We start from the raw sequence: 27,143 nt of genomic DNA on the forward strand, positions 1-27,143 counted from the left end.
TTAAAAAAAATATGGTTTTGGCTCCTTTGTTAAAAATCAAGTGTCCATGGGTATGTGGGTTTATTTCTGAGTCTTTAGTTTGATTCCATTGATCAACCAATCTATTTCCATGTGCATTTTTTTATTGCTATTGCTCTGGAGTATAACTTGAAGTCAAGTTCTTTTATTGTGTAGGATTGTTTTAGCTATATGAAGTTTTTTCCATATGAAGTTGAGAATTGTTCTTTCAAGGTCTGTAAAGAATTGTGCTGGTCAGAGAAATTGCATTGTTTGCTTATTCTCTGTTAATGTATAAAAAGCTGCTTAGTTACAAATGCATATGGGTTCCTGGAAATAACTTGTTTTACATGTTTGTTTCTCACACAAAATATATTAAGCATTTGATGATGTGAGGTTATTGGGGAGCATGTTTTTCTTGTGTATACTTATTGTAATCATTCACTGAAAATAGAATGTAACCACATTGTGGTTTTTGTACTATTTGGAAGATTTTGGTGAGATATATAAGCTGTGGAATAAATAATAAAGTTGTTGGGAAAAAAAGGATTGTGCTGGTATTTTGATGATGATTGCACTGGATCTGTAGATTGCTTTGGGTAAGATAGCCATTTTTACTATGTTAATCTTACCAATCCGTGAACATGGGAGATCTTTCCATCTTCCAATAATGTTCTTCAATTTCTTTCTTTAGAGAATTGAAGTTATTGTCAAACAGGTCTTTGCCTCGCTTGGTTAGAGTTACTCCAAGATGCTTTATATTATTTGTGGATATTGTGAAGGGTGTGATTTCCCTAATTTCTCTCTCAACCTGTTTGTCTTTTGTACACAGGAGGGCTACTGACTTTTTAAAATTAATCTTGTACCTAGCCACTTTGCTGAAAGTGTTTATCAGCTATAGGAGTTCTCTGGTGTATTTCTTGGGATCACTTATGTATACTATTATTTCATCTGAGAATAGTGATAGTTTGACTTCTTCCTTTCCAATTTGTGTCCCCTTGATCTCCTTTAGTTGTGTTATTGCTCTTGCTAGAACTCCTAGTACTATATTGAAGAGATATGAAGAGAATGGGGCGTCCTTGTCTTTTCCTTGATTTTAGAGGGCTTGCTTTTAGTTTCTCTCCATTTAACTTGATGATCACTATTGGCTTTCTGTATACAGCCTTTATTATGTTTAGATATGGGCCTTGTATTCCTGATTTCTCCAAGATGTTTATCATGAATGGATATTAGATTTTGCCAAAGGCATTTTCTGCATCTAATGAAATGATCATGTGATTTTTTTTCTTTCAATTTATTATATGGTAGTTACATTGATGGATTTTTGTATGTTGAACCATCCCTGTATCCCTGGGGTGAAGCCTACTTGATCATGTAGGATGATGTATTTTATGTGTTCTTGGATTCGGGTTGTGAGTTCTTTATTGAGTATTTTTGCATCAGTGTTCATGAATAAAATTGGTCTGAAATTCTCTTTTGTTGTTGAGTCCTTGTGTGGTTTAGATACCAGGTGATTGTGGTCTCATAGAATGAGTTTGGCAATGTTTCTTCTGTTTCTGTTTTATGTAATAGTTTGAGGAGTATTGGTATTAGCTGTTCTTTGAAAGCCTGGTAGAATTCTCTGGTAAAACTATCTGGCCCTGGGCTTTTTTGGTTGGGAGACTTTTGATGACTGCTTCTATTTCCTTATGGGTTATAGGACAGGTTAAACTGTTTACTTGATATTGATTTAACTTTCGTAATGGAAATCTATACAGAAATTCACCCATTTCCTTTAGATTTTCTTTTTTTGTGTGTGGAATACAGGCTTTTGAAGTAAGACCTAATGATTCATTGGGTTTCCTCAGTGTCTGTTGTTATGCCTCCCTTTCATTTCTGATTTTGTTAATTTGGGTATTGTCTCTTTGCCTTTTGTTAGTTTGCTAGGGCTTGACAACCTTGTTGATTTTCTCAAAGAACCAGCTGTTGGTTTTGTTGATTCTTTGTATTGTTCTCTTTGTTTCAAGTTTATTGATTTCAGCCCTGAGTTTGATTATTTCCAGCAGCCTACTCCTCTTGGGTGCATTTGCTTCTTTTTTCTAAAGTTTTCAAGTGAGCTGTTAAGTTGTTACTATGAGATCTCTCCAATTTCTTTATGAAGACACTTAGTGCTATGAATTTTCCTCTTAGCTCTGATTTCATGTGTTAAGTGTGGGCATGTGTGTCTTCATTTTCCTTGAATGTTAGGAAGTCTTTAATTTATTCCTTTCTTTCCTTACCCAGTGGTTATTGAGCAGGGACTTGTTAAGTTTCTATGAGTGTGTAGGCTTTTTGTTATTTCTGTTGTTGTTGAGGTCTAGTTTTAATCCATGGTGGTCTGACAAAGAACAATGGGTTAATTCAATTTTCTTGTATAGGTTGAGGTTTGCTTTGTGGCTGACAATATAGCTGATTTTTTTTAGAAGGTTCTGTGTGGTGCGGAGAAGAAAATATATTCTTTTGTGTTTGGGTGAAAAGTTCTGTAGATATCTATTAGGACAATTTGATTCATGACCTCTGTTAGTTTCATTATTTCTCTATTTAGTTTCCATTTCAATGATCTGTCCATTGGTGAGAGAGGAGTGTTGAAGCCTACCAGTATTAATATGTGGGGATTGATGAGTGATTTAAGCTTTAATAATGTTTCTTTTACAAATGTGGGTGCTCTTGTATTTGTGGCAAAGATGTTCAGGATTGAGATGTCTTCTTGGTGGGATTTTCCTTTGATGACACTGATGTGTCTTTTCCTATCTCTTTTGATTAATTTTGGTTCAAAGTCTATTTTATTAAATATTAGGATGGTAACTCCAGCTTGCTTCTTGGGTTTGTTTGCTTTGACAACATTTTTCCAGCCCTTTACTTTGAAGTAATGTCTGTCTCATGTACTCCAAGAGCAGGAAGGCTAGGCCATGACAGTAATGCTCCTATCTCTGTCACACCTGGACATCATCTTACGTCTGGTCATGTTGCTTGTCTGGAGCATAACTCTGTTGATGTCTTCTGTGTAGCCACACCTGCTATAAGGTCACAGTTACTTGTACATATGGGTCCCATATATACCTGGTATATGTTGTACTGGGGACCATAGGGAGAAGGCCATGCCCTGCCTAGGTTGGCAGCCTTGACATCTGAAGCATGTTAGGTGCTGTTTGAGCAGGCGTTTGGATTTCTTTTTTTCTTTTTTCTTTTTTCTTTTTTTCTTGTTTGTTACATCTGGGTTCTGTTTGGGGCTTGTATTAAAGTGTGAGACCCAGAGCTTCTCTGTGTATTGTTTAGGGAAGGATTTTTAAGTAAATCCAGGAGATACCAGTGGCTCAATCTGTCACACTTAGGCTTCATATGGCATACTGATGGATTTTTTTTTTTTTTTTTTTTTTTGGTAACAGGGTCTTGCTATTTAGCCTGGGCTGATTCTCCTGTTGCAACTTCTTGATTGTGAATTACAAATGAACACCCCAACAATGAACTAATGATATACTTTTCAAATCCTATAAGAGGTTTGTCTTTGGGGTACACTGATATCTGTCAGACCATCTCTGGTCCTTGTCATAGCATGTGGTGTCATGATGGGACAAGTCATGTGTGTTGAGACTGAGTCATGTCATGTTAGCTCTTGTGTGTTCAAGACATGTTTTCCACACTTATATTAGGAGATGTAAGTGATTATTAGGGTCATCAGAGGGGCAATAAGACCTTGTAAAAGCCTGTAGAGTGTTGTTATTTTCTCAGGTATAGCAGACATGTTGGTCTATGTAGAAGCCATGTGCAGACATGCTGGGACATGATTACTACAGCAGGCGGTATTTCTGCTTTGCTTGTTGTTGCCTTGTCAGCTCCCCAAGTTTGCTCTCCTTTACTGTTTCCTTTGTTCCCTTGGAAGAGAAAGAGTGAAGGCAGAGTGATCCGCAGTGGTTTAATCATAGGGACAGTGAAAGGCCAGGCAGAGTGAGCCTCCATAATGTAGTTAAGATGAGAAAAGGCTTATTGTGGCTATGGATTTCAAAGACTTTAGTCAATGATGCACTCGCTAGTGTTCTGGTTTCATCCTGTTACTGTGACAAATACTATGATTAAAACAACTCGGGGAGGAAAAAGTTACCATACCTTACACTTCCAGGTCACAGTCCATCACAGGCCTGTGCATTAGCTAGCCTTCTTAAACAGTCCAGGACTACCTGTCTAGAGATGTTGTTGCCCAGTAGGGTAGGCAAGAGAACCCCTGTAGACATGATTTAGGCAATTCTTCAATTAAGGCTGTCCTGTCAGATGACTGTAGGCTGTGTCAGATTTACAATTAAGGCAAATAGGACAGCCGGGTCCTTTGCTTTTGGGCCTGTGGAAAGGCAGTATGTCTCAGCTAGGAGCATGTGGGGAAGGAGGCTGATATGTGAAAAGTAAAGGAAGAGAGGGGACAGAGAGACAGACAGACAGACAGACAGACAGACAGACAGACAGACAGACAGACACAGACACAAAGGAGACCGTAGTTCCAATACCTTATTATGACCATCCCCAGTAAATTATCCCCTTGCTGAGACACCATGTCTTAAGACTCTATGGGTCCAAATGCTCTCACAGTTAGGGGTACCAGGCTTTATTTAAAACATTGCCTTTAGGAGACTCAAATTTTAGTAGAATTGATGATGGCAATTATTATAACTGAGCTGTCACCACCGATTTTCCTACAGACCCTTGATCAGTCAACACTCAATTCAGGGACATCATGGAGGGAGCTGAGTGTTAGCCATTGAAAAAGAATAAGGCCCATCAAGGTGGGAGTTTCAAGAAAAAAAGTGGGCAGTCTAGATCATGAGGGGAGAGGAAGGAGAGAAGTCTGTTCTTCACACTGCTCTAGGATCTACAGAGATGGAGTCAGCTCACATATACAATGAACAGGAGACTGTGGGGAGACATCTCGGCCCCCATTTCCATACAGCATCTATGTGGCCATCTGCCTCATCTGTTCCTGATGGAGTCAATCTCCTGGCTGCTGGCTAGAGGTGGCCCTTGGGATTCACATATGTTCAGTTCTTTCCTTCTCTATACCCAAATCCTGCAGGAAGCCTAGCAAATACATTGTCAACATCTTGGAGCTGAGTGCACTAGTGTGTAGAAGGAACAGCCTCTGCTGTACATGGACCTGCTGTACCATCTCACCCCCAGATGGGATGCTCTTCCATAAAGCTGCAACATGGTGCGTGACCTCACTGAGGCTGTAATGCAGAAGAGGTGGCACATCGTCCCCAGAGTTTAGATGACTTCCTCAAAGATAAAGTCAAGTCCAAGACTTCGAACTTCACATGAAAAGCAAAGCCACATTTTTAAAAAAGATGTATTTATTTATTATTATGTATACAGTGCTCTGCTTGCATGTACTCCTGCAAGCAAGAAGAGGGTGCCCTATCACATTACAGATGGTTGTGAGCCACCATGTGGTTGCTGGGAATTGAACTCAGGACCTTTGGAAGAGCAGGCAGTGCTCTTAACCACTGAGCCATCTCTCCAGCCCCCAAAGCCACATTCTTACGTGGCTCATTAAGGGATGTTTTCAACACCATGTGCTTAAGCACAAATGCTCACAGGAATGCTTTCTGGAGCTCTGGATTGATTAGGTTTCACACTGTTGCTACCCAACACCTGACAGAAAGAACCCAAGGGAAGAAGGACTTATTTTACATTATTTCAGTCCATCACTATGGGGAAGGCATGTGTAGTGGGTGTAAATATGTTTTTGTTTTGATCCCAAGTGTGGGATGTGAAACAGACTTGTGTGAGGCTGTGCGGTGTTTTTCTGCTGAAAACAGACTTGTGAGAGAACAGGTAATGTTTGTCCACTGGAGGAGGAACTGCCTCTTGTAGGAGCATGGTCTTTGCCAACTGATAAACATCCTAGTATGGATTCCAACAGCATGTGTGTGTGTGAGTGTATACACACACACACACACACACACACACACACACACACACACACACACACAAGAGGCAGGTTTGTTTTTTTTTTTTTAATCTTGGCTGTTCATCACTCCACTTCAAGACTCTCCTAGAGAGAACTCCAGTGAGGGCTTTGAGGCTCCAGGCCGGGCGCTGGGGTTTTTGTATGACTTGATCTTGTGCATGAGGTGACAGTTGCTGTGAAGTCATATGTTCAATAGCAGTTCTAGAAACAAGGTTAGTTGCCCTGTTAATCCCACCAGGAGAGAATAAGACCACTGCCATGATTTTAAACCAGGTTTAAAGGAAGCTTGATTTTATTGAGGAGCAAGCTGCTTCATATAGGAATGGATATTTGCGGGTACTGAAATATCCCCTTTCCTGCTCTGAGCAGGCTTGGAGTGTCTGCTTTGAACTGGGATGCTGAATGAAAGGCGAGTGGAGGGTTGTAGATCTGTGGGTCCCTGAAGCTGTGCTACAGCTGCCTGAGTCATTTTCAAAAACAAGCCCAGGACTGATTGTCATTGGTCTGCTGTGGAGCATGTTGGTCTCCTGAGGGTGGAGAGGAGGTTCCACTTTGCTGGACAGGATTGGGAATAACAAAAATACTAACATAAGGAAACAATAAATTCCTTAATTATATTAATATTAATTTAAGGAAATAATAGTTCCTTAAGGTGTTTTATTAGTAGTTCAATGTGAAAGGCTGTGTATGTGTGTGTGTGTGTGTGTGTGTTTATGAGTATGTTTTGAGTGTGTGCATTTTTATTATATGTGCATGGGGGAGGTAATCGTGTGTAGCCCTGAGGAGATTGTGTGTGTGTGTGTGTGTGGTGTCTGTGTGATTAAGTGACTAAACTGTCCACACAGGCTACATGTATGGCCAGAGCTGCTATTGGAGTCCTGTGGCTTTATTTCCAGGCCAGGTTTTTGCAGTGCAAGCTCCATACTTTGGGAGTAGTCCCAAGTTCTCAGGGGTGGGGCTGGACAAATAAATGTCCATATTCCTTTGATCTAAGTGGGTCAATAAAAAAGCATGCTCAGTACTGTGTCTCCCAGAGCCTCACCTCCACCAAGCTGAGCTCCAATGACCACAGTGCACACCTCGCTCAGCATGCAGCCTTTAGCTCCTGTGTCCTCTTTCCATCCCCCTTCTCTGTCTTGCTGGTGGTGTTTCTTTGGATAGCTTTCTAAAGAAATTGCATGGCAGTTGAGACTATGTCTTAGGGTCACTGCCAAAAGAAGAGCTCAAACTCTGGGGAACACAAACTAGGATACACGTCAGCAAGCTCCAGCATCCCTCACCTATGTACCACCAAGGCCATATCACTGGGGTGTGTGAGGCCCAGAGAGGCAGCTTACTTGCTTAAGGTCACAGGACTGGTGAGTGACAGAGCCTCACTTTGTCTGGGGCTTGTCTGGGGCCATGCCTGATGTTCAGAGCTTTCATAGAAGGCTTCTGAGGGTCAGAGGATGCATGAGGAGGGATGGGAAGCTAGCATATTTCCTGACATGTGGCCAAGGGACCCAGGCATCTTACCTGTGTCTGATCATGTCTTCATTCTTTTACAAAAATAATAGAAAGCACAGTCTAGGCGCTGGCCACAGCTGGTCAAACAGGAAACGCATGGTCTGCACGTTAGCCTTTATAGCAAAGTACGTTGCTGTCTCCCAAGCAGACAGCAGAGTTTTTCTTTGCACCAAGCATGGTGGCAAACAGTTTCTTTTTTGAAAATATAAATAACGAACTTAACAGAATAGTAAATATTATTTTAAGTGCTAGCCATGCTTTATATAAGAACAAGAAAGGCCCTGAACTCTCCTGCCCGGACCCTTTCTGCTGATAGCCTCGTTCTCACACACCTCGCCCTCTTCCCTTCATATCCTAGATCCAGCCCAGCCCAGCCTCATCTGTGTTTTTCTAGCTGGCCTGTTGGTCCCTGGAATCTGATCTGGGAAATCAATTGTTGGACGACTTCTAAAAGAAACAGGTGTGCCAAGACGCTGCTTTGCTTGGACTCAGGACTTACTGCTGCTTGACTGCGCAGCTGGTAGGCAGAGGTTTTTCAGAGTCTCTCAGTTCCGCATCAAGAAATCCTGCCGGAGGTAAGCAAGTCCTCAGTAGTTCCTTCCTCACAAATATGTCTGTCAGATATACTAGGCCGGAATGCCGAAGATGATGCTCCAACATTACAGAGAGTTATGGGAGACTGTTCAGGCAGCAAACTGTCTCTGTCATTTTTTTTTTCAAATTGGAAGCTGCTAATCTGCACTTCCTGTTTATTCAGGTAATTAATGTTATTCCTTCTCAAGTCTTTGATGGGGTTGAAGACCAACTAGGTTAGTCTCACAATTAAGCTTAGCTGTTTAGGGGTTAAGATGCTTTTATGTCTAGATAGATGTTTTAAGCTGATAGAGATAAGATAGGTATTGATTTACATTCAGAATTTTAGACTCACCAAGATAGGAAAATGTTTTCTTCAACGTTGCCAAGTACAAATAGCCAAAACACTATGAATGTAACATTAATATAATTCCTGATTGTTTCGTGGTTCTTCTTGCTTTATGTAGTTTATTTTATATATGTATAATAATATAAAAGTATATGTAAATTTTTTTAAATATAAAAAAAAATCCTGTCGGACCTCCTTCCACACCAACATGCCGAGAAGCTCCAGAGAGGTTCAGGGACAGACTGGCCCTGGTCTCCTGGCACCGGAAGTCCCAAGTTAATGATTTCTTTAAAAAACCCCACAATATATTTTGTCCTTGGAAGGGCAGGAGGAGGCAATAAAGGTGGAGACTTTACCCACACCAATCTTGTCTCTCAAATCATATGGGAGGGGTCAAGTCCTGAAGATTTTTTTCCTGCTCAGTGTGACCCTGACTCGGTTCCACTGTGTAGCTTGCTTACTCATCCGAAGTTTCTTGGCTTCTTGCCCAGGCCAGGAGGAAACCATCAGGTCTGGGAAGGATTGGCTGGCACATATGAGCCCAACCTCCCATTGCGTTCTTCAGGCAATGAGCCAAAGAGGAGAGAGAGAGAGTGCTGTGGGAGGGAGGGAGGGAGGGAGGGAGGGAGAGCTGTGTGAGGGAGGGAGGGAGGAGGGAGGGAGAGAGAGAGAGAGAGAGAGAGAGAGAGAGAGAGAGAGAGAGAGGAGAGAGAGAGAGAGAGAGAGAGAGAGAGAGAGAGAGAGAGAGAGAGAGAGAGAGAGAGAGAGAGAGAACTGTGTGAGAGACACTGCTCGTGAGAGAAGGTGCCAAGCTAGGGAGGTAGGTACTGTCCTGGGTGAGAGAGAGCTCTGCCCATGTCTGGGGTGGTGGTGGCGAGCCACATGATTAAAACAGGGTGATCACAAGTGGTCCAGCTGGCCCTGAAGATATGGTGGTTTCTGGGTAACAGCTCCAGACACTCTTAGTACCATGTATGCGATTTGGGACACTATTCAGACCCTCCCCCTCTTTTTTTCTTTGTCCTCTGCCTCTTGACCTACTCTTCCTGTCTCGTTTCACTGCCTCCCTCCCACATTGGGTCTCCACTACCACCTGGTTCCACATCAGGATGCAGTCTCCGCCCCTGTCCACCGTTACAGGATATCCATGTTGGTTCCCTGAGATTTAGGAACTCACGTTCTGTCATTTATCTTGTAGGATGTGCTACCTGGACCTATCCTGGCTGAGCCTGGGACCTGTGTCAGCCTCACCATGGCTGCTCTTTTTCTTTGCTGGGGCTTCCTGGTTCTTGGCCCGCTGCTTCACCCACATATACGCATTGTATAAAAAGTGCCGTCTTCTCTGCGGTTTCCCTCAGCCACCCAGGAGGAACTGGTTTTGGGGCCACCTGGGTATGGTAAGTATAGCAACAGACAGAGAGTCCCTGTCTCTGAAAGAAAAAAAAAAGTATAGCAACAGGATGGGTCCGGGATATGAGAATGCAGGGACCCCCCAGGGGTGAAAGAGTTGCTAGTAACTTGTCCCGGGCTCTCGGAATGAGGGTGCATGGACAGTGTCATGGGGTTGGGTGGGCTAGGAGCTGGGGTGTGTGGGTGCAGAGATCCCCATGTTTCTGGAAATTGGAGGTAGGATGGGTTAGGGTCTTTGGGTGCTCCATTTCAAGTTTTTCTCAGATCTATGTCCTCCATCTCCCGTCCACCCTAAATTTATTTCTAGCCTGTTTTCCTGTCTCTGGTTCACACTGAGGGGCTCCCAACGTGGGCTACACAGAACCAGGGTCCCTCACATCCACACACCGTCTGCCGCTTCAGCCTTCTGAAGGGTCCTGGTTTAGAGTCAGCTTCCTGTCTGGCCCATTTGTTTCTGTTAGTCTGTCCTTGAGTTTCTGCTTTATTCCAGAAGGTGGTTTTTTTTATGTCCCATCCCCCATATATCTCTGGCATACCTGGGTCATAGGAGAGTGCTGTCCAGACTCCTCACTTCCCTTTCCTGGGTCATAATTTCCTTAGCTTGCCTCTTTCCACTAGGATGGATCACTGAGGCCTGTTGCACAACCCGGGTTAGAGTAGAAGGCTCATCCTTCAGCGAGTCGTCCTTGACTCTAACCTTTACCCAACACTTGGACCTTGACGTAGGTCTATTCTTTCCTTTGGTTGACTTGGTCTTAGTTGCTTCCTTTGCAGCTAGCTGAGCTCACAGCATGCACAGAAGTCCTTGAAGCCATGCACAGGGTCCTTTACCTCGTGGGTAGTAGTTGCTTGTGGAGGGAGCTGCCACTCCCCTCTGCTGACCTGGGGTCTGCTGAGGCTGGGTCGCCTCTAAAGGCTCCAGTGTTTGAGCCCTTCTGTGTAGTTGTGACTGGAGGCTTTGGCAAGCAGAAGAGCTTGTGAGAGAAACCTTGGGGACAAACCCTGAGCCCGCATTATTTAGTAGGAGTTTGCCTTGAGGCTCTTCCTGTGGCTGGAATTGATTCCACCTGAGAGATTCATCTTCTCAAGACAAAGGGGGCTTCTTTGAGGCAGACAACACGGCCATACGACTTCTCTATTGACCATAAGATGCAGGCTTGACACCGAGCCATGACTGATAAGGACAGAGTAAGAAGAAGCAGGCATTTCCTCCTCCACTGTGCAACATCCAGACATATTCACTGCAGAAGCTTCATTGCCTCCAAGGCTTCAGGAGGGGACCTGCTAAATGTGCTGAGGAAGTGCATCAGTGCTCTCCAGAGCACCAGAATCAAAGCATGAGCACATGCGTGCTTGCATGCGCGCGCGCGCACACACACACACACACACACACACACACACACACACACACTCACAAGTGCACACACACATTTTCATAGGCACACGGATACACCATCTTCCATTGGTTATGCAAATTTTAAAAATTCATCACTGGGTGGTTTTTGTCATCTTACCATTGCCATGGGGTATACTTAGTGAAACCAGCATGACAGAGCATACTGCACATCTGGCTTACGCGAGACCGCTTCTTGGTCCCAGCATACAAGCCTGCACTTCGTGGCACTGTTGAGATGATTGCAGACAATTTTTAGATCGTGGTATTTATTTAGCCAAATGCACCTAAATGTAAGAATAATAGCAAAAATTGCGAGACATATATAATCTTCCGGTGTGTTTTAGTTTTATGTGACCAAGGCAATACATACAACCTGTTAGCAACAAAAATAAACATTATGTAGCACAATCCTATACAGAGTTGTGTAGATATACAAATGCACACATATATACATACAGCATATATAGGTATGTAAGTGAGAAGGAGAAGAAGGTAGGGAGAAATATACAAGTAGATAATTTGGACTTATGTAATAAGGGAGATTGGAAAATCTTCCAATACCACACACTAATTGGAGGCAGCTGGTGGAGGAACAATTCAGTCTAAGAACAAAGGCCCAGGATGGAGTGGAGTGGAGTGTCAGATTTAAATGCTGGAGTCCAAAGCTGAAGAACCAGAATGCGGCTCTCTGAGGGCAAGTGAAGCTGGGTGTCCAGGCTTTGGTAGGGAGGGTGAATTTTCCCTTCCTCTGTCTCTCGTTTCATTGGCTCCTCACTGTGGAGGGCGGGTCATCCTGACTCAGTGTACCAATGTGAATACCAATGTGTTTGTTCTGCAAACACCATCACAGATGTATCCAGAAGTCATGTTGTGTGAGCTTATGTGGGCATCCCTTAGCCCAGCCAATTTGATCCCTGAAAAGAGCCATCTCAGGAAGGATTACATCTGTCTTCCCCCCCCCCCCCACCCCCGCCCTAGTGTCCTCCCACGGAAGAAGGCATGAAGGAGATCACCGAGCTGGTGGCCACCTACCCTCAGGGCTTCAGGACCTGGTTAGGCCCTATAGTTCCTCTCGTCATTTTGTGCCACCCTGACACCATCCGATCTGTCCTCAGCGCCTCAGGTACCCATGGGAGCTGGTGGCGGTGTGGCTGTGGGAATCCAACATCTTCTAGCCCCGGCGTCCGTGCTTCTGTGTGTGGCCCCTGCAGTGGCCCAGTCTTCCCTCCCCTTTTCTCTCTCATCCTTTCTGCTCTTTCATGTACTCACCACCCCCATGTCGGTCTCTTCCTCCACTGCTGTCATTGCCTTCCTTCCCATCCTAGCATTACTGGTACTCCTGGGATGCCAGGAGATCACGAACAAGGTTCTGTCCCCAGAAGAACCCAATGCGGGAGAACCGAGTCCTGACAAGGACACTTCTACAGCCCGTGGTCAGGAGTGGCCCTGAGGAAGGTGGGAGACGGTTGAAAGGAGAAGTGAGATCTCTCTAGTGTAGGTAGAGAGGAGGAGAAATGACCAGACCAGATATGAGCAAAGAAAGGCCAGACCAGTGACCTAAGAGAGACAATGCTGGAGATCTGGAACAAAGATGGATCTACCCTGATAATAGGAAGATTTGATGTAGGGGCAGGTTGTGCAGGGCCTTTGTAGGGCCATAGTTCATCACATTCCCAGGCAGAGCAGTGAGACAGCGTATGCTAATGTGGGATCCAGTTGGTATTCCTATATTTTTCCTCTTCCTGTGGTTTGCCCAGCATATGTTTCTTGCTCACTGACTAGGTCCAGAATCTCTTTTAGGAAATTCTGCTTCAGCCTGGCCCACTTACCTTGTCCTCTGACATTACCATACTGGCACAGACCAGGCTGAGGAGAGAGGGGGACAGTGTTCCACAGCGACCATGGCTCTCACATCTGCCAGGAAGGCCTCTGCCTCTCTCTGCATGGTTGGGTCTTCGTCATGTGTGAATACTAAAAACTCATCTGGTTTGATTGAAAGAAATAGTGGGAATCTGTGGACTGTAAAGACCTGGCAGGATTGTCTTCAGGACTGTTCTACCTTCCTGTGGGTCATCTTTTTTTCATGCAAGCCCTTTCATCAAGGTCTACGTGATGAGTCTTGGACCATGGGGCAGCTTGCCTTTCTCCTGGACTTCCCAGGAGTTCCGGGCTTGTAATTCATTTTTCTTGGCTTGCCCGAGCCACAGGACAGAGTCCTGTGGTCACTCAACCTCTGCTTGATTTGGGGAAGTCTGTCTGGGGAAACACAAATCAGACGCGTGGTTAAGAGTTCAGGCTATTGATGCACAGCCCCAGGCTCCGGTTCCAGATATGTCTCTTACTGTGTGGGAAAGTGTGAGCAAGTGCCTCGAGGGCCTGGGTTTCAGTCTGGAGAATGGGATGGAAGAGAACCCAAGTTAAAAGCCGTCTTTGGGATCCTAGGAGCAAATGTGTCATTCTGTCCCTCCAGCTGAGGCTTGAGGATTGCCAATGGCTGGAGGAAGCCCAGCCAGGTTCAGCACAGAGGATGAGAAAGGGTTAGGTAGGACTCCCAGGGCTCCATCTGCCTCTGGCAAAGCTAGTCCTCCTCTCTGGCAGCCTAAAGAAGGAAACTCCAGGTTCTCTTTCTTTCCTCCAGTTCAGAGGACAACCATGCTGGTGTGCGCTGTGGGAAAGCATACTCCTGGTGGTAGGGGCCCTGGTTGGAGGTCATCTGTAGAGCCCCCCTACTTTTGTGAAGGCCCTCCTCTCTGCTCCAAGTGGGCACTGCCCCAGCCCCAGCTGGCCCACTGCTGAGGTAGCTGTGCTGTGTCTAGTTGGTCAGGTGATCTAAGGCAAGCTGGTGGGGCACAATACATGTTGTCCCTGGCTAAATATGGTTTATACCTGGGATCCTGTGAAGATGGGCCTATCTGGGACTCCTAAGAGGTCGTAGACATACGTAGAATGCTAGGATCTCTGGGGCTGAGCAGTTGTTTGAGGTTGTATTTTTATCCTTCTGATAACATTTTGACCATGTTTAGGGGCATCTGATATATGTCATCCAGAGTCCCACGGAGACACGACTGAGACCTCACTTGAGAGGCAGGGCTTAGTGGATATCCATGTCTGATGTCCAGTTGGATCACACTGTTACACGTCTGAGAGGTTTAATGTGACTATTATTTTTTAAAATCTATGTACAAATACATGTGTGCTTTTCTGAGAATGCATTTGCATTTGTGTTCTCATGTTTGAGGAGGCAAGAGGCCAACATTGGGTGTTGTTCTTCAGGAACCACACACCTTGTTTTGGGGAGGAGAGGCTCATTGTGACTTAGGGCTCACTAACTAGACTGCGATGGATAGCCTGAATCTGCTTGGATTCTGCCTCCTCAGAACTGGGATTAATTAAAGTGCATGCCACCAGCCAGGTGCGGCGGCACACGCCTGTAATTTCAGCACTAGGGGAGGCAGAGGCAGGCGGATCACTGTGAGTTCGAGGCCGGCCTGATCTATAGAGTGAGCCAGGACGGCCAAAGCTACATAAAGAAACCCTCTCTTGAAAAACAAACAAACAAACTAACTAACAAACAACATGCCACTACACTCAGCCCTTTATGTGGGTGCTATGGTTGGAACTCAGGTCTTCATGCCCGCATGGCAAGCACTTTGCCAAAGGAGCCGTCTCCCTACACCCTACAGTGATGGCGTTAAGATAATTTCTGGTCCACACTGAGAACCATCAGACTGTCTCTATTTGTTTGAATAAAAATGGCCCTAGTAGGCCCATAGGGAACAGCACTATTAGGAGGTGTGGCCTTGTTGGAGTAGGTGTGGTTTTGTTGGAGAAGGTATGTCACTAGGAGGTAGGCTTTGAGGTCTCAGATGCTCGAGCTATGCCCAGTGCATCAATCTTTTCCTGTTGCCTTGGGATAAAGATGTAGGACTCTCAGCTCCTTCTCCATCACTGTGTCTCCTTACATGCTACTGTGCTTCTCGCCATGACGATAATAGACTAAAACCTCTGAACTGTACACCAGCCCCAAATTCAATGATTTTCCTTATAAGAGTTGCCATGGTCATGGTGTCACCCCACAGCAATAGAAACCCTAACTTAAATGCTATGTTACATTGGGAAAGGAAGATGATGTGTGTTTAGTCATGTTAGCACATGTTAAGTGTTAGAATGCTGCTGTGCTGGCTGATTTTGTGTGTGTGTGTGTGTGTGTGTGTGTGTGTGTGTGTGTGTGTGTGTGTGTGTGTATGTCAACTGGATCCAAGCTAGAGTCATCAGAGAGGAAGGGGCCTCAGTTGAGGACATGCTGCCATGAGGTCCAAATGTAGGGCATTTTCTCAATTAGTGATCAATGGAGGATGGCCCGTCTCACTGAGGGTGATGCCATCACTGGACTGGTAGTCCTGGGTTCTAGAAGAAATCAGGCTGAGCCAGCCATGAGACACAAGCCAGTAAGCACCACCCCCTCCATGGCCTCTACATCAGTTTCTGCCTCCAGGTTTCTGCCCTGCTTCAGCTTCTGTCCTGATTTACTTCAATAATGAACAGCCATTTGGAAGTGTGAGCCAAGTTAACACTTTCTGCCTCAATTTGCTTTTTTTTTTTTTTGTCACGGTATTTGGTCACAACAATAGAAACCCTGACTAAGACAGATGCATGTCCTGTGTATATTTGTGCCACATGGGTGTATCAGGAGGTGACAGGAAGTAAGTGCTGGACAGATGGGTGTGCTAGGTCTATGAAAAGGCCTCCACAGTGCTTTGCTGTATTGACATATTTGACTATGTAAGAGCCATGTGAATGCATATTTAAGTGTGTAATGCAGTGTCAGGCCACACTTACATCCTACCCTTTCCTATAGCTCAGTCTGCTTCCTACTTACCCCTTCCCTACTCCCTGCATCCTCTGTCCTTTTCCACGATATTGCCATGCTGGGCATACACACCCCTTAGGAGGGCACCAAATTCTTCCCGAGTTCATCCCCTGCATTCTCCATTGGTCCCTGATGGCTCTTGTTCACATCAGCTGCGGTTGCCCCGAAGGATGACACCTTCTACAGGTTCCTGAAACCCTGGCTGGGTAAGTCCCTGCAGGTGAGATGATTGGGAACAGCCTTGGGGCCCAGGAAAAGGTGCCACCTTTGCCCACTGCCAATGGTCACCCTACCCAGGGGATGGGCTCTTGGTGAGTGCCGGTGACAAGTGGAGCCGCCACCGTCGCATGCTGACACCCGCCTTCCACTTCAACATCCTGAAGCCCTATGTGAAGATTTTCAACGACAGCACCAACATCATGCACGTGAGTCCCTGGAACCCAGGTTCCCAGCTGGAGTGTGGGTTGGGGTAGAAAAGAGACTGTAGACAGATCTAGTCCACAGTACTGGCTCTGAAGGGCCATGCTGGCTCATTGCAGTTTTCACCCAAGGCTTGATTCCCCATGTGTGGTTTAGGATTAAAAATCTTTGCTTTGTGTCCACGGTGATACCATAGAGTTAGAATCATGGCCCTTTGTGTGGTGGGTGCTCAGGTGCTAATTATTGGTGCCCTTAAAACTGGACACAGATATGGTCTGGCACTTCCAAACACACTGGCTGTTTCTTCTAGACAGGGTCCAGGTCACTGGTGTCTTATGATCAGCTGTGGATCGAGCGGGCTGCTCGACTGATTCTGGCTCAGTTGTCTCATGTATGGAGCTTGCAGACGTCAAGATAGTTTAGACTGGACTCACCAGGAACAGCAGTTGTTCCCCGAGGCTTGTGGCACAGACAGGCTTCCATGGAAACAAGAGAAGCTGGATATGGCCTAAAATGTAGATTTAGCTGAAACTGAAGCCTTATCGTCACATGAGTTTTTGTTGGTCAAATCATAAGTCAAACCCAAGATCACAAGAGAGTCAAAACCTATTGGCCATGGCTGGAAAACCACACTGTGCTGGATGTGGCACCTGAACAAGAGAAGAGCTGGAGGGATGGTCACAGAATGATTCCTTGCTTGCCAAGTGATGTATCAGCTGGTCTATTTCTCGTGGATTCTGCTAGGAAACACCAGATTCTTAGCCAGTCATTTGCTCACTGCACAGCAAGCAGCATGTGCATCATTGCTGCATTCGTCTTTTCTTCAGTGTACCCACACTCTATGACAGCAATGCCAGTGGGGTGCGGTAGGAGCACCTCATGACCTATGTAATATAATAATATGCCTGAGCCTTAGGGAATCTTAATAATAAACTATAACACTAAATATTATATGAATAATATGACTGAGTCTTAGGGAATCTGCTTCTATAACAAGCAGAATTCAGTCTTATTTTTACCCATGGAGAGTCACCACTGGATCCACAGGTTTTCTGCAATGACATTCTGAGAAATGGCCCAAGTTAAGAACACCATTATAGTTTATTCTTGGCAGGTCTAACAAAGTATCTCAAGGAACAATGGAAGTCTAACATTCATAACAACGGGATGGTTTTGAAATCAACCTATGGCGATGACAGTGAGAAGGGTACTGTATGCTAAGTGCTTGTCACAGGCTAGAACCGATGCTAAGACCCAGTTCAGAAATCTGTGCTGGTCAACTTCATTTCCACACGCCTGTCAGGTTCCGTGATCAATGATAATCCTGAGGGCCGTATATATCAGAGTCCTTGTTCACAGTGTCCTGTAGGAAGTGAGTGATAAATGTTGGCCCAGGGGTCCCCACTTAGTTTAGCAGACACCAAATCAGGTCAGGAGAGGGAAGTTAACTGACCGAGGGAGCATGGGAAACAGAGCTGGGACCTGAACCCTGCAGGACTCCTGACTCAGGCTTGCATCACCATCTGATATAGTAACCACTTCCTCTATTACTTAGTTTGGGTTATCCCTGAGGTTGAGTAGCTGGAGCTGAGATCAAGAAGTCTGGTTTGAGGGTGCCCATTCTCATGGTTGGGGTTGGGTAGAGCCCAACAGGGGTTCAAGATCTAATTCTCTCTCTCTCTCTCTCTCTCTCTCTCTCTCTCTCTCTCTCTCTCTCTCTCTCTCTCTCTCCTCCTCCCCCCCCAAGGCTAAGTGGCTACGCCTGGCCTCAGGGGGTAGCATCTGTCTGGACATGTTTGAGAACATTAGCCTCATGACCTTGGACACTTTGCAGAAATGTGTTTTCAGCTTCAACAGCAACTGTCAGGAGTAAGTTCCAACTCTGGGCCTTGGGACCTGGTCCGTAGGCAGGAGGTGGAGGAGGGAAGGCTGGCCAGAGCAAGCAGAAGAGACTCCATGGAGCAAGTGGCATTGAACCAAGCCCATGGGGGACTGAGTAACCCCGCCTGTGAGAGGAAATTGTTCAGAGGATGGGACAGAGGTTCAGGTGAGACAGATCCCCGGGCATCTGACATGAGGCATTTTGGGATGAGGTTTGGGGAGCAGACAGTAACTAAAGCATACAGACATTGAAAGGCAAGAAAAGTGTGAGACTTTATTCTGTGAAATAAGTTCATAGTCTTTAGGAAACAGTGAAGGGTCTCAGTTAGCTCTATCACTATATCAGAATGTTCAAGGTTACTAAACAGAGGAGATAGTTATTTCAGCTTATGCTTTTAATGTAATTTAATTTCACTGCTTTTGGATCTGTGCCCAAAATTGTATCAAGGAGGGAGCATTTGTTGGAGGAAATACAGGCAGCCAAGAAGTAAAGAGAGGCAGAAAAATGTCAAGGTTTTAACACCCCTTTGAAGGCACACCCATAGTCGAAATGACCAAGGTAATGCCATTCTGTTTTGACTCTATTTAGTGTTTGCTTAGATATTTCTCAGCTCTCTAGAGCCTCTTCCCTCAGTGGCCACATCTGACTTGGCAACACATTTGAGAGTTCCATGGCCTTGACTAGGGCATAGATGTATTAACCAAAATAACTGGCAAGTTATGTCCCAAATAACTTCTCAGCCAGGAATGAACATAGTAGACCAACAGTGAGCATGATCAGAGAAGAGCTCTGTAGACAATGACTGACTTTTAGAAGACAATGCAGGGACTGGAGAAATGGCTCAGCGGTTAAGAGCACTGACTGCTCTTCCAAAGGACCCAGGTTCAATTCCTAGCACCCACATAGCACCTCACAACTGTCTGTAACTCCAAGATCTGACACCCTCACACAGACATACATGCAGGCAAAATATTGATGCACAAAAAATAAAAATAAATAATTAAAAAAAAAGAAGACAATGCAGTTGATTTTGTATAAGGGAGGGGAGCTGGCTATAGGCCAACTGGAAGAATTGGTGCGTTCTGATGCTGGTGGGCAGTGTTGGGAGCAGGACCCTGTATCAGAAAGGAAAGAGAGGAGTGTGGTGTCTGTACTATGCAGTGTATCCCTATGGAAATGCCTAGGCTCATGGAATGGAATGAAGGGAAAGAAGAAATTGGGTGTTCAGTGCTGGAACTACATATGTGTGTCAGCCTTTTTGGCTTGAGGTAACATTTTTGCTTGTTTTTTTTTTTTTGGTTTTTGAGACAGTGTTTTTCTGTGTACCAGTCCTGGCTGTCCTGGAACTTGTTTTGTAGACCAGGCTGGCCTCGAACTCACAGAGATATGCCTGTCTCTGCCTCCTGAATTCTGGGACTAAGGCCATGCCCCACCATGCCCAGCTAAGGTAGCTTTTTTGAGATGTGTTTTACTATGTTGCCATCAGGTCCATGCCTATCTCGTGTTGCCATCTTCTTCAGATTAGGTGGGCTGCTTGGTATCCTGTTAAGAAACACTTCCCTCCTTCTGCTGAGAGACGCCCCTCAGATTTTAGGTTTATTGTATTCCTGTTTTCTTTCATGGTCTCATTGTGCAGGAAGCCCAGCCAGTATATTGCTGCCATCTTAGAGCTCAGTGCCCTGGCTGTGAAAAGACGTGAACAGCTGCTTCTGCACATGGACCTGCTCTACCACCTCACAGCTGATGGGACGCGCTTCTATAAGGCCTGCCGCCTGGTCCATGACTTCACCGATGCCGTCATCCAGGAGCGGCGTCACACTCTGCCCACTCATGGTGCTGATGATGTCATCAAGGCCAAGGCCAAGACTTTGGACTTTCTTGATGTGCTGCTGCTAACTAAGGTAGCTTTCTTCTTCTTCTCCTCCTCTTCCTCCTCCTCCTCCTCTTCCTCTTTCTTCTTCCTTTTGGTTTTTTGAGACAGGGTTTCTCTGTGTTATCATGTCTGTCCTGGACTAGCTTTGTAGACCAGGTTGGCCTTGAACTCATAGAGATCTGCCTGCCTGTGCTTCCCTGGAGTGCTGGGATTACAGGTGTGCACCACTGCACTTAGCTCAAGGAAGGCTTCTTAAGAGGTGCAATGGAGCTTCTAAAATTAATTAGTTGAGGGTTTGGTTTCATTTTCTTCTTTTAGATGGAGTCTCACTGTGTAGGCCAGGCTGGTCTTAATCTCACATTTCTCCTGACTCAGCTTCCTCAGTGCTGGGATTACACTTGTGAGTCATCCCTTTTGGTTGAGGAAGCTCTTTTCAGATGTGTCTTACAATGCCAGGCTCATCTTCAGGGCTGAATGAATGGATCCTCCTCTGCACCAAGTTCTGGCACTACGTGTACCAGTCCTTGTGACTTAAAAAATGATTCATTTATTTTTGTTTTGCATGTATGAGTGTTTGCTTGCATGTATGTATGTGTACCATGTGCATGCTTGGGGCCTGCAGAGGCCCAAAGGGAACATGGCTTGCCTAGAGCTGATGTTATGGGTGATTGTGAGCCACCAATGCACTATGGGGGGTTATGGGAAGTTATGGATGATGGGTGCTCTTAATCAATGAGGCATCTCTCCAGCCCCGACTCCTTATGACTTTATAAAGAATAAAATGGGTGATTGTATTGAATGTGAGATGAAAAGACTTTTTATATTTTCAGTGATGACTTGGGCCTGAGGTAGAGAACACCAAGAAGCTATGAAAAGCATTTGAGGAAAACAGAGGCAAGTCAGAGAGAAACACATTGTAGAGGGACCATTGGGGTATAGCCAGCACAGCCTTTCTAGGTCTGAAACTGAAGGGCCTTACTGAAGAGTATGTCACTGGAAACATAGTAAGACACCTCTCAAAAAAGCTGCCTCAAGCCAAAAAGGCTGACACATCAATGTAATAATCCCAGGAAGCTGAGGCAGGAGGATAGGAGATTGAGGCCTGCCTGGCCTACACAAGTGAGACTCCATCTAAAAGAAGAAAGTGAAACACAGGCCTCAGCGAATTAGTTAATGATAGCGTCTGCGCTTGGCTGTATAGCTTTGTTGAGAGCTGCACATAATTTCATGATGAGTGCAGCTCGCACAGCACAGCAATCCTGATAGGACCAGATCTTCCTTTCCCAGTTGACCTGATTATTTTGCCTGAATGTGAAGCAGGTATCTTAGATGCTATTTTATTGCTCTGAAGAGACACCATGACCAAGGCAACTCTAATAAAAGAAAGCATTTAGTTAGGGGCCTTGGTTACAGTTTCTGAGGCTTAGTCCACAATCATCTTAGCGGGAAGCAAATAGGCTGGAGCTGGAGCCAGAGCAAGAGCTGAGAGCCTTACATCCTGATCCACAGGCAGCAGGCAGAGAGAGAGAGAGGGGGCTGTGCCTGGTGTAGGCTTTTGAAACCTCAAAGCCTACCTCCAACAAGGCCACACCTCCTAATCCTTTCCACCTGAGGACTAAGCATGCAAACATATGAGCTTATGGGGCCCGGTTTCATTCAAACCACCACACCAAGACTTACACAACACGAGAAAGACCCACGGAGCCATGGAAGCTTGTCAGACAGCACATCTGTGTCTTCTCTGTTTCAGAGAGAGAGAAATAGGATAAATAATTAGAGGGCAAGGGAAGAGAACAGGAAAGGGGAAATAAATGGAGGGAAAACAGATGATAGGAAGGGGGGTAGACAAAAGAGCAAGCAAGGGATATTAAGATTAATTATTAGTTATAAATAGTGCATTTTTTTGTGACATTTCTCAAGTAAAGAGGGTACTTTTTTGGTTATTTTTGTTTGTTTGTTTGTTTGTTTGCTTGTTTGAGACAGGGTTTCTCTGTGTAGCCTTGGCTGTCCTGGACTCACTTTGTAGACCGGGCTGGCCTCAAACTCACAGCGATCCACCTGCCTCTGCCTCCCGAGTGCTGGGTTTAAAGGTGTGCGCCACCACGCCTGGCTTGGTACTTTGTTTTTGAATATACACTTTAACCAAGTGCTAAGGTAAATTTTATAGGTTTGCAAACCTGACAGCTTGTAAAGGAAATAAGCTACATTCTCTAGATTTAGATCAAAGTAGTGGGGCAGGAGAGTGGGGAAGTAATCAGAAGGCAAGATGAGGAAAGCCAGAGAGGGGACATATTTGAAAAATAGTCACTGAAAAAGAAAGGAGAAAAGAAAAATTGCGTATTGACCACAAACACTGTGGCATCACCTGTCCCCACACATCGCCATATTGTTCCTATTTCTCCTGTCAGCTGAAATCTTCCTGTCCAGAAGGCACAGCTTTTGTGACAAAGAAAATAGCAGTATAGGAGAAACTGGGAGAAAGGAAGTCCACTCTTCCCATGTAGTGATCAAAATCAAAGACTTAGAGCAGTGGTCCCCCACCTCCCCCAATGCTGAGACCCTGTAGTACAGTTCTGTATGTTGTGGTGATTCCCCAACCATCAAATTACTTCCATTACTGCTTCGTACCTGTAATTTTGCTACTGCTACGAATTGCAATGTAAGTACTTTTGGAACTAGAGGTTTGCTACATATTGAGAAACACTGACTTAGAGCAATGTTTAATTTCTAATTGCCAAGACAAGTTGCCATACAACAATCTATGTGCAAGGTGGCTTTCCCGCAGAAATCACCCATCATTCAGATGCAGAAAATATCCATGGGATTTTGCTTCTTCTAACTAGGAAAAAGATAGGAGCCAGGGCAGCCAAGAAAAATGTCTGTGTGTTGAGGACTCTGGTGATGGTGTTCAAGAGAAACGCAGGAGTAGGAAGGTGTGGTGTGCCAGGTTGGAAAAGGGCTTTTAGACATTATTAGACACAGGAGCCTTCAGAAGCGGTGTGATGTAAGACCTTGCCTTGTCTCTAGGATGAAGATGGAAGGCAGCTGTCAGACGAGGACATCCGAGCTGAGGCTGACACCTTCATGTTCAGGGGTGAGGGTCTCAGTGTGAGGCCAGAGAAGGCATAGGAATCTCTGCACCTCAGGATTCTGGGTTCCCCTCTTCTGTATCTTACCTTTTCCCCAACCTCCTGAGGGCTTAACTGCTTGAGTGCTGTGTACTCAGTGGTACAGCCCAGACACCCAAGCCAGTCTGTCTGCTCTTTAGGCCACGACACCACAGCCAGCGGGCTCTCCTGGATCCTGTACAACCTGGCGAGGCACCCTGAGCACCAGGAGCGCTGCCGGCAGGAAGTGCGGGAGCTCCTGAGGGACCGAGAGCCTGAGGAGATTGAATGGTGAGCACAGGTCCTGGTGAACTGGTCCTGAGCTCTACTCCTGCCTGGTTTTGTTTTCCAGGTGGGGAAGGGAACTCTTTAAATAGTTCTTTCATTATTGGCTGGTGAGTGAGGCAGTTACTTCATCAGCAAGGAAAAGGTTTATGCATTGGAAAAAGAAGATGTGGGCTTCAAAAAAAATTTTTTTATTGACAAGATTTAACGCTATGTGAAGGCGAATGATGCTAATTTGCTGAGTAAATGAACGCCCCTTTCTCTCCACTTCTGTCCTAAATAGCATTCCCTCACGTCTTTCCTTCCTGAGTGGTTGTTCTCCTCCCTAATTGCTTCCTAGGTATTCACAGGAGGCATCTGGGAATAAAAGTCATATCTATGTTTTTTGAAGCTGTGAATATCCATGCATCTAGTCTTCGTTCATCAACTCCTCTCACACTGCCTTTTCATCCCAATGTTGGACCCAGCTTAGTCTGTGCTGAGGACTCAGCCCAGGGTCTAGTCTTCCCAGGGCTCACAGCTTGGTGGAGGAACAGTCTTGGGCTAAGACACCCCCAGAGCACCTAGGCAGGCATTGGATGGAGAGTATAAAAGAGAAGCAACATGCAGGAAGGAAGAAAGGATATGTTTGAGAAAGTCACTGAATATGTGTGGGCAAGGCCTGAGGATGATGTGGGCTGATGGAGGAGGAAGACAGGAGGGTTGGGGGTGGGGCGTGATTGGTAGCAGGAGGGGTATAAAAAGAGGGGCAGTGTAAGGAGCAATGGGGAAGGGGAGACAGAGGATAAAGAAGAGGTGGGGTGATAGGGAGGAGCAGGGAAAGGAGAAACCATTCTGAGATAAGAGGCGGGCAAGAGTGACTAGGATATGTGAGGGAAAGAGGGGTTTATATAAACAGGGGAGAGAGACAGAAGAGCAAACAAGTCAGACCAGTTTATTCTTTTTCTTTGCGGGGTTTTTTTTTTTTGCCATAGATATATAGATATATTCACTTTAATGTAACTTTGTTGAGTTTTTAAAACAGTGGGTGGTTTGAACAGTTTCTCAGAAAAAGAAAACAAAAAACAAAAAACAAAACTTCTCTTGAAATGCCTGGGTAAATTATCTCCAGTACTTTTCCTAATTCTTTCTCTTCTCGGGATTATTTTACCACTGTGAGGAAAGGGTAAGTGGGCAACATAGGGGCTGGCAGCCTCTGTTCGGCTCCTGGATAACCGTGTGCTGTGTTCCTCAGGGACGACCTGGCCCAGCTGCCCTTCCTGACCATGTGCATCAAGGAGAGCATGCGGCTGCATCCTCCAGTCACGGTCATCTCCCGACGCTGCACCCAGGACGTTGCGCTCTCAGATGGCCGAGTCATCCCCAAAGGTAGCCACAGAATAGGGAGGAAGGATCCTGGGCACACAGCAAGGTTTATCCGGCAGCAAGCGTACCCTGTTCGCCCCTCTTTCCTACAGGTGTCATCTGCGTCATCAATATTTTTGGAACCCATCACAACCCAACTGTGTGGCGGGACCCTGAGGTGCGCTGTGTTATCATCCCCAGTGGTCCCCAGTGGTCCCCGGTTCTCAGACGTCACTTTCCCCGACACACTCAAGACTCTGGCTCTGGTTGTACTGGTGGATGAGACTCGTTCACCAAGACTAGTTTCTTCTGCAGGTCTATGACCCCTTCCGTTTTGATCCAGAGGCCATCCAGGATAGATCGCCTCTGGCATTTATTCCCTTCTCAGCGGGACCCAGGTGAGGCCAACAAGCTCAGGATCTTGGAGCAGGGTCCCGGCCTGGTGGTGAGGAAAGGCAGAGTTCAGATGTTCGAGGTCTCTAGTCGCCTTTCCCCACCTCCTAATCAGAGTAAAAACTAAGGTTTAAGGAGCAAGTTTGGGAAGTTGCTGAGGGCCACTCTCCTCGCTTGTTTATACTGTGACCTAAACTCTGGGCAAGGTTTGAAGTAAGCATTAAGTGTGTGTAGGGGGGTCCCCAGTATATTAGCGTCCTGACAGGGACCCACCTGCTCATATTAGATCTGAGGGCACCTGCCTGAGTGGCACAGAGTCTTCTTACCGCCCCCCCCCCAGGAACTGCATAGGTCAGACATTCGCCATGAATGAGATGAAGGTGGTCCTGGCGCTGACGCTGCTGCGCTTCCGGGTCCTGCCTGATGACAAGGAGCCTCGCAGGAAACCGGAGCTGATCCTGCGTGCGGAGGGCGGGCTGTGGCTGCGAGTGGAGCCGCTGAGCGCCTCCCCACCCACCCCTGCGCAGTGACCCACCCACTTTGTCCTGGACTTCTTAGTAGTTAGATAGGCGTGGCTCTGCCCTTGTAGGTTGCAAAGCACAAACAGTACTGTCACCCCACCCTGCAAGCAGGAGCTGCAAGGGATCCATCCAGGTGCTAGCTAGGTTGAGGGAGTCCAGCTGGTTGATTTGAGCCAAAGATCCCTGACTTCCTCTGGATGATCACAGGCTCTGATGGTGAGGGTTCATTTTCTTCTAGCGAAGCTGCGCTACTGTGGGCAATTGGGAGCCAAGGGGGACTGGCTGTGACTGAGCAGGAGAGGGGCCGGATGAAGGGCCAGACTGAGATTCAGAGTCCTAGAGGCAAACCCTTAGCATCACCTTGACCCCCATTCTAAACTCATATGAGCATCTTCTCTCACACCGGAATTCTGTTTCTGTGGGCTCTAAATTACTATGCATATTAAATCTAAGAAGCCATCATTTTGCTTTGTTTTTGAACTGGTGCCTCACTGTGTTGCCATGGATCATTCATTCTCAAACGCTGGTCTTAAAGGAAACTTTGCCTAAGCCTCCCAATCACCCGAGACTGCAGCATTTGGGATGCCATATCGGACTAGTCCTGGTTCTTATATAGAGTGTGTTATCATATAAGCAGCTTCACAAACCTGCCTCCAGGTTGCCTAGCAACCTCTGATATTATCACAACCCAACACACCAGGCCACCTCTCTCTTTCTTTGTTCTCTCTTATTCCCTCTCTCTCTCTCTCCTTCTTCCTCTCTCTTTCCCTCTTTGTCTCTCCCCCTGCGGAGCCCCGCCCCTCTTCCCTCTTTCCTTTCTTCCTTTCTACAATAAATCTTATACCATACATGTTGTGTGGTTCTTACTTTATATTTAACTACTGTTAAATATAACTACTGACCATTGTGTGGTTGTGTCCCTTTTCGTTTGTGAGAGGAAATAAGGAGGTAAAGATCATGATGACGGGTGCCAGTATGGCTGTGAACAGCCACTGCACATGGCATTCTTCCTCTCTCCCTATCTCTCTGTCTCTGTCTCTCTCTGTCTCTCTGTCTCTCTCTGCCTCTGTCTCTCTCTGTCTGTCTCTCTCTGGGGTACCCCTTCTCCCCCCCTTTCCTTCTCTCCCCATGCTACTTAATAAACCTCATATAATCTAGTATCTGCTTCCTGGTATCTTATTTCTTATTTTTAATTATTAAAGTGTGTGTGTGTATGTGGGGGGGCAGGGCATGGGTAGCTCTG

General features: G+C 45.9%; 1 protein-coding gene across 4 annotated transcripts; it reads left to right on the top strand.

Moving 5' to 3' along the window:
* Window positions 1-7,055: 7,055 nt before the first annotated feature.
* On the top strand, window positions 7,056-26,362 carry LOC311584776 (cytochrome P450 4F4-like). Of its 4 annotated transcripts, XM_084759407.1 has the most exons (14): window positions 7,056-7,329; window positions 7,836-8,052; window positions 9,598-9,796; window positions 12,184-12,328; window positions 16,228-16,281; window positions 16,373-16,500; window positions 18,243-18,364; window positions 20,014-20,278; window positions 23,278-23,344; window positions 23,519-23,648; window positions 24,877-25,010; window positions 25,100-25,164; window positions 25,302-25,384; window positions 25,720-26,362. In XM_084759407.1, the coding sequence occupies exons 3-14, from the start codon at window positions 9,599-9,601 to the stop codon at window positions 25,907-25,909; spliced, it is 1,581 nt and encodes a 526-aa protein (XP_084615533.1). In that variant the 5' UTR covers window positions 7,056-7,329; window positions 7,836-8,052; window position 9,598; the 3' UTR covers window positions 25,910-26,362. The 4 variants fall into 4 exon arrangements, with proteins under 4 accessions (XP_084615533.1, XP_084615534.1, XP_084615532.1 ...); XM_084759408.1 differs by lacking the exons at window positions 7,056-7,329; window positions 7,836-8,052 and adding an exon at window positions 8,795-8,909; XM_084759406.1 differs by lacking the exons at window positions 7,056-7,329; window positions 7,836-8,052 and adding an exon at window positions 9,112-9,219.
* The last annotated feature ends 781 nt before the right edge of the window (window positions 26,363-27,143 follow it).

The sequence above is a fragment of the Acomys minous genome, assembly GCF_964271855.1.
Source record: "Acomys minous genome assembly, chromosome: 15".
NCBI lineage: Eukaryota > Metazoa > Chordata > Mammalia > Rodentia > Muridae > Acomys > Acomys minous.

Coding starts and splice junctions, on each gene's coding strand:
- LOC311584776 (XM_084759405.1), top strand. Junction 23,345..23,518: donor TGACACCTTCATGTTCAGGG/GTGAGGGTCTCA, acceptor TCTGCTCTTTAG/GCCACGACACCACAGCCAGC. Junction 25,165..25,301: donor CTGTGTGGCGGGACCCTGAG/GTGCGCTGTGTT, acceptor TTTCTTCTGCAG/GTCTATGACCCCTTCCGTTT.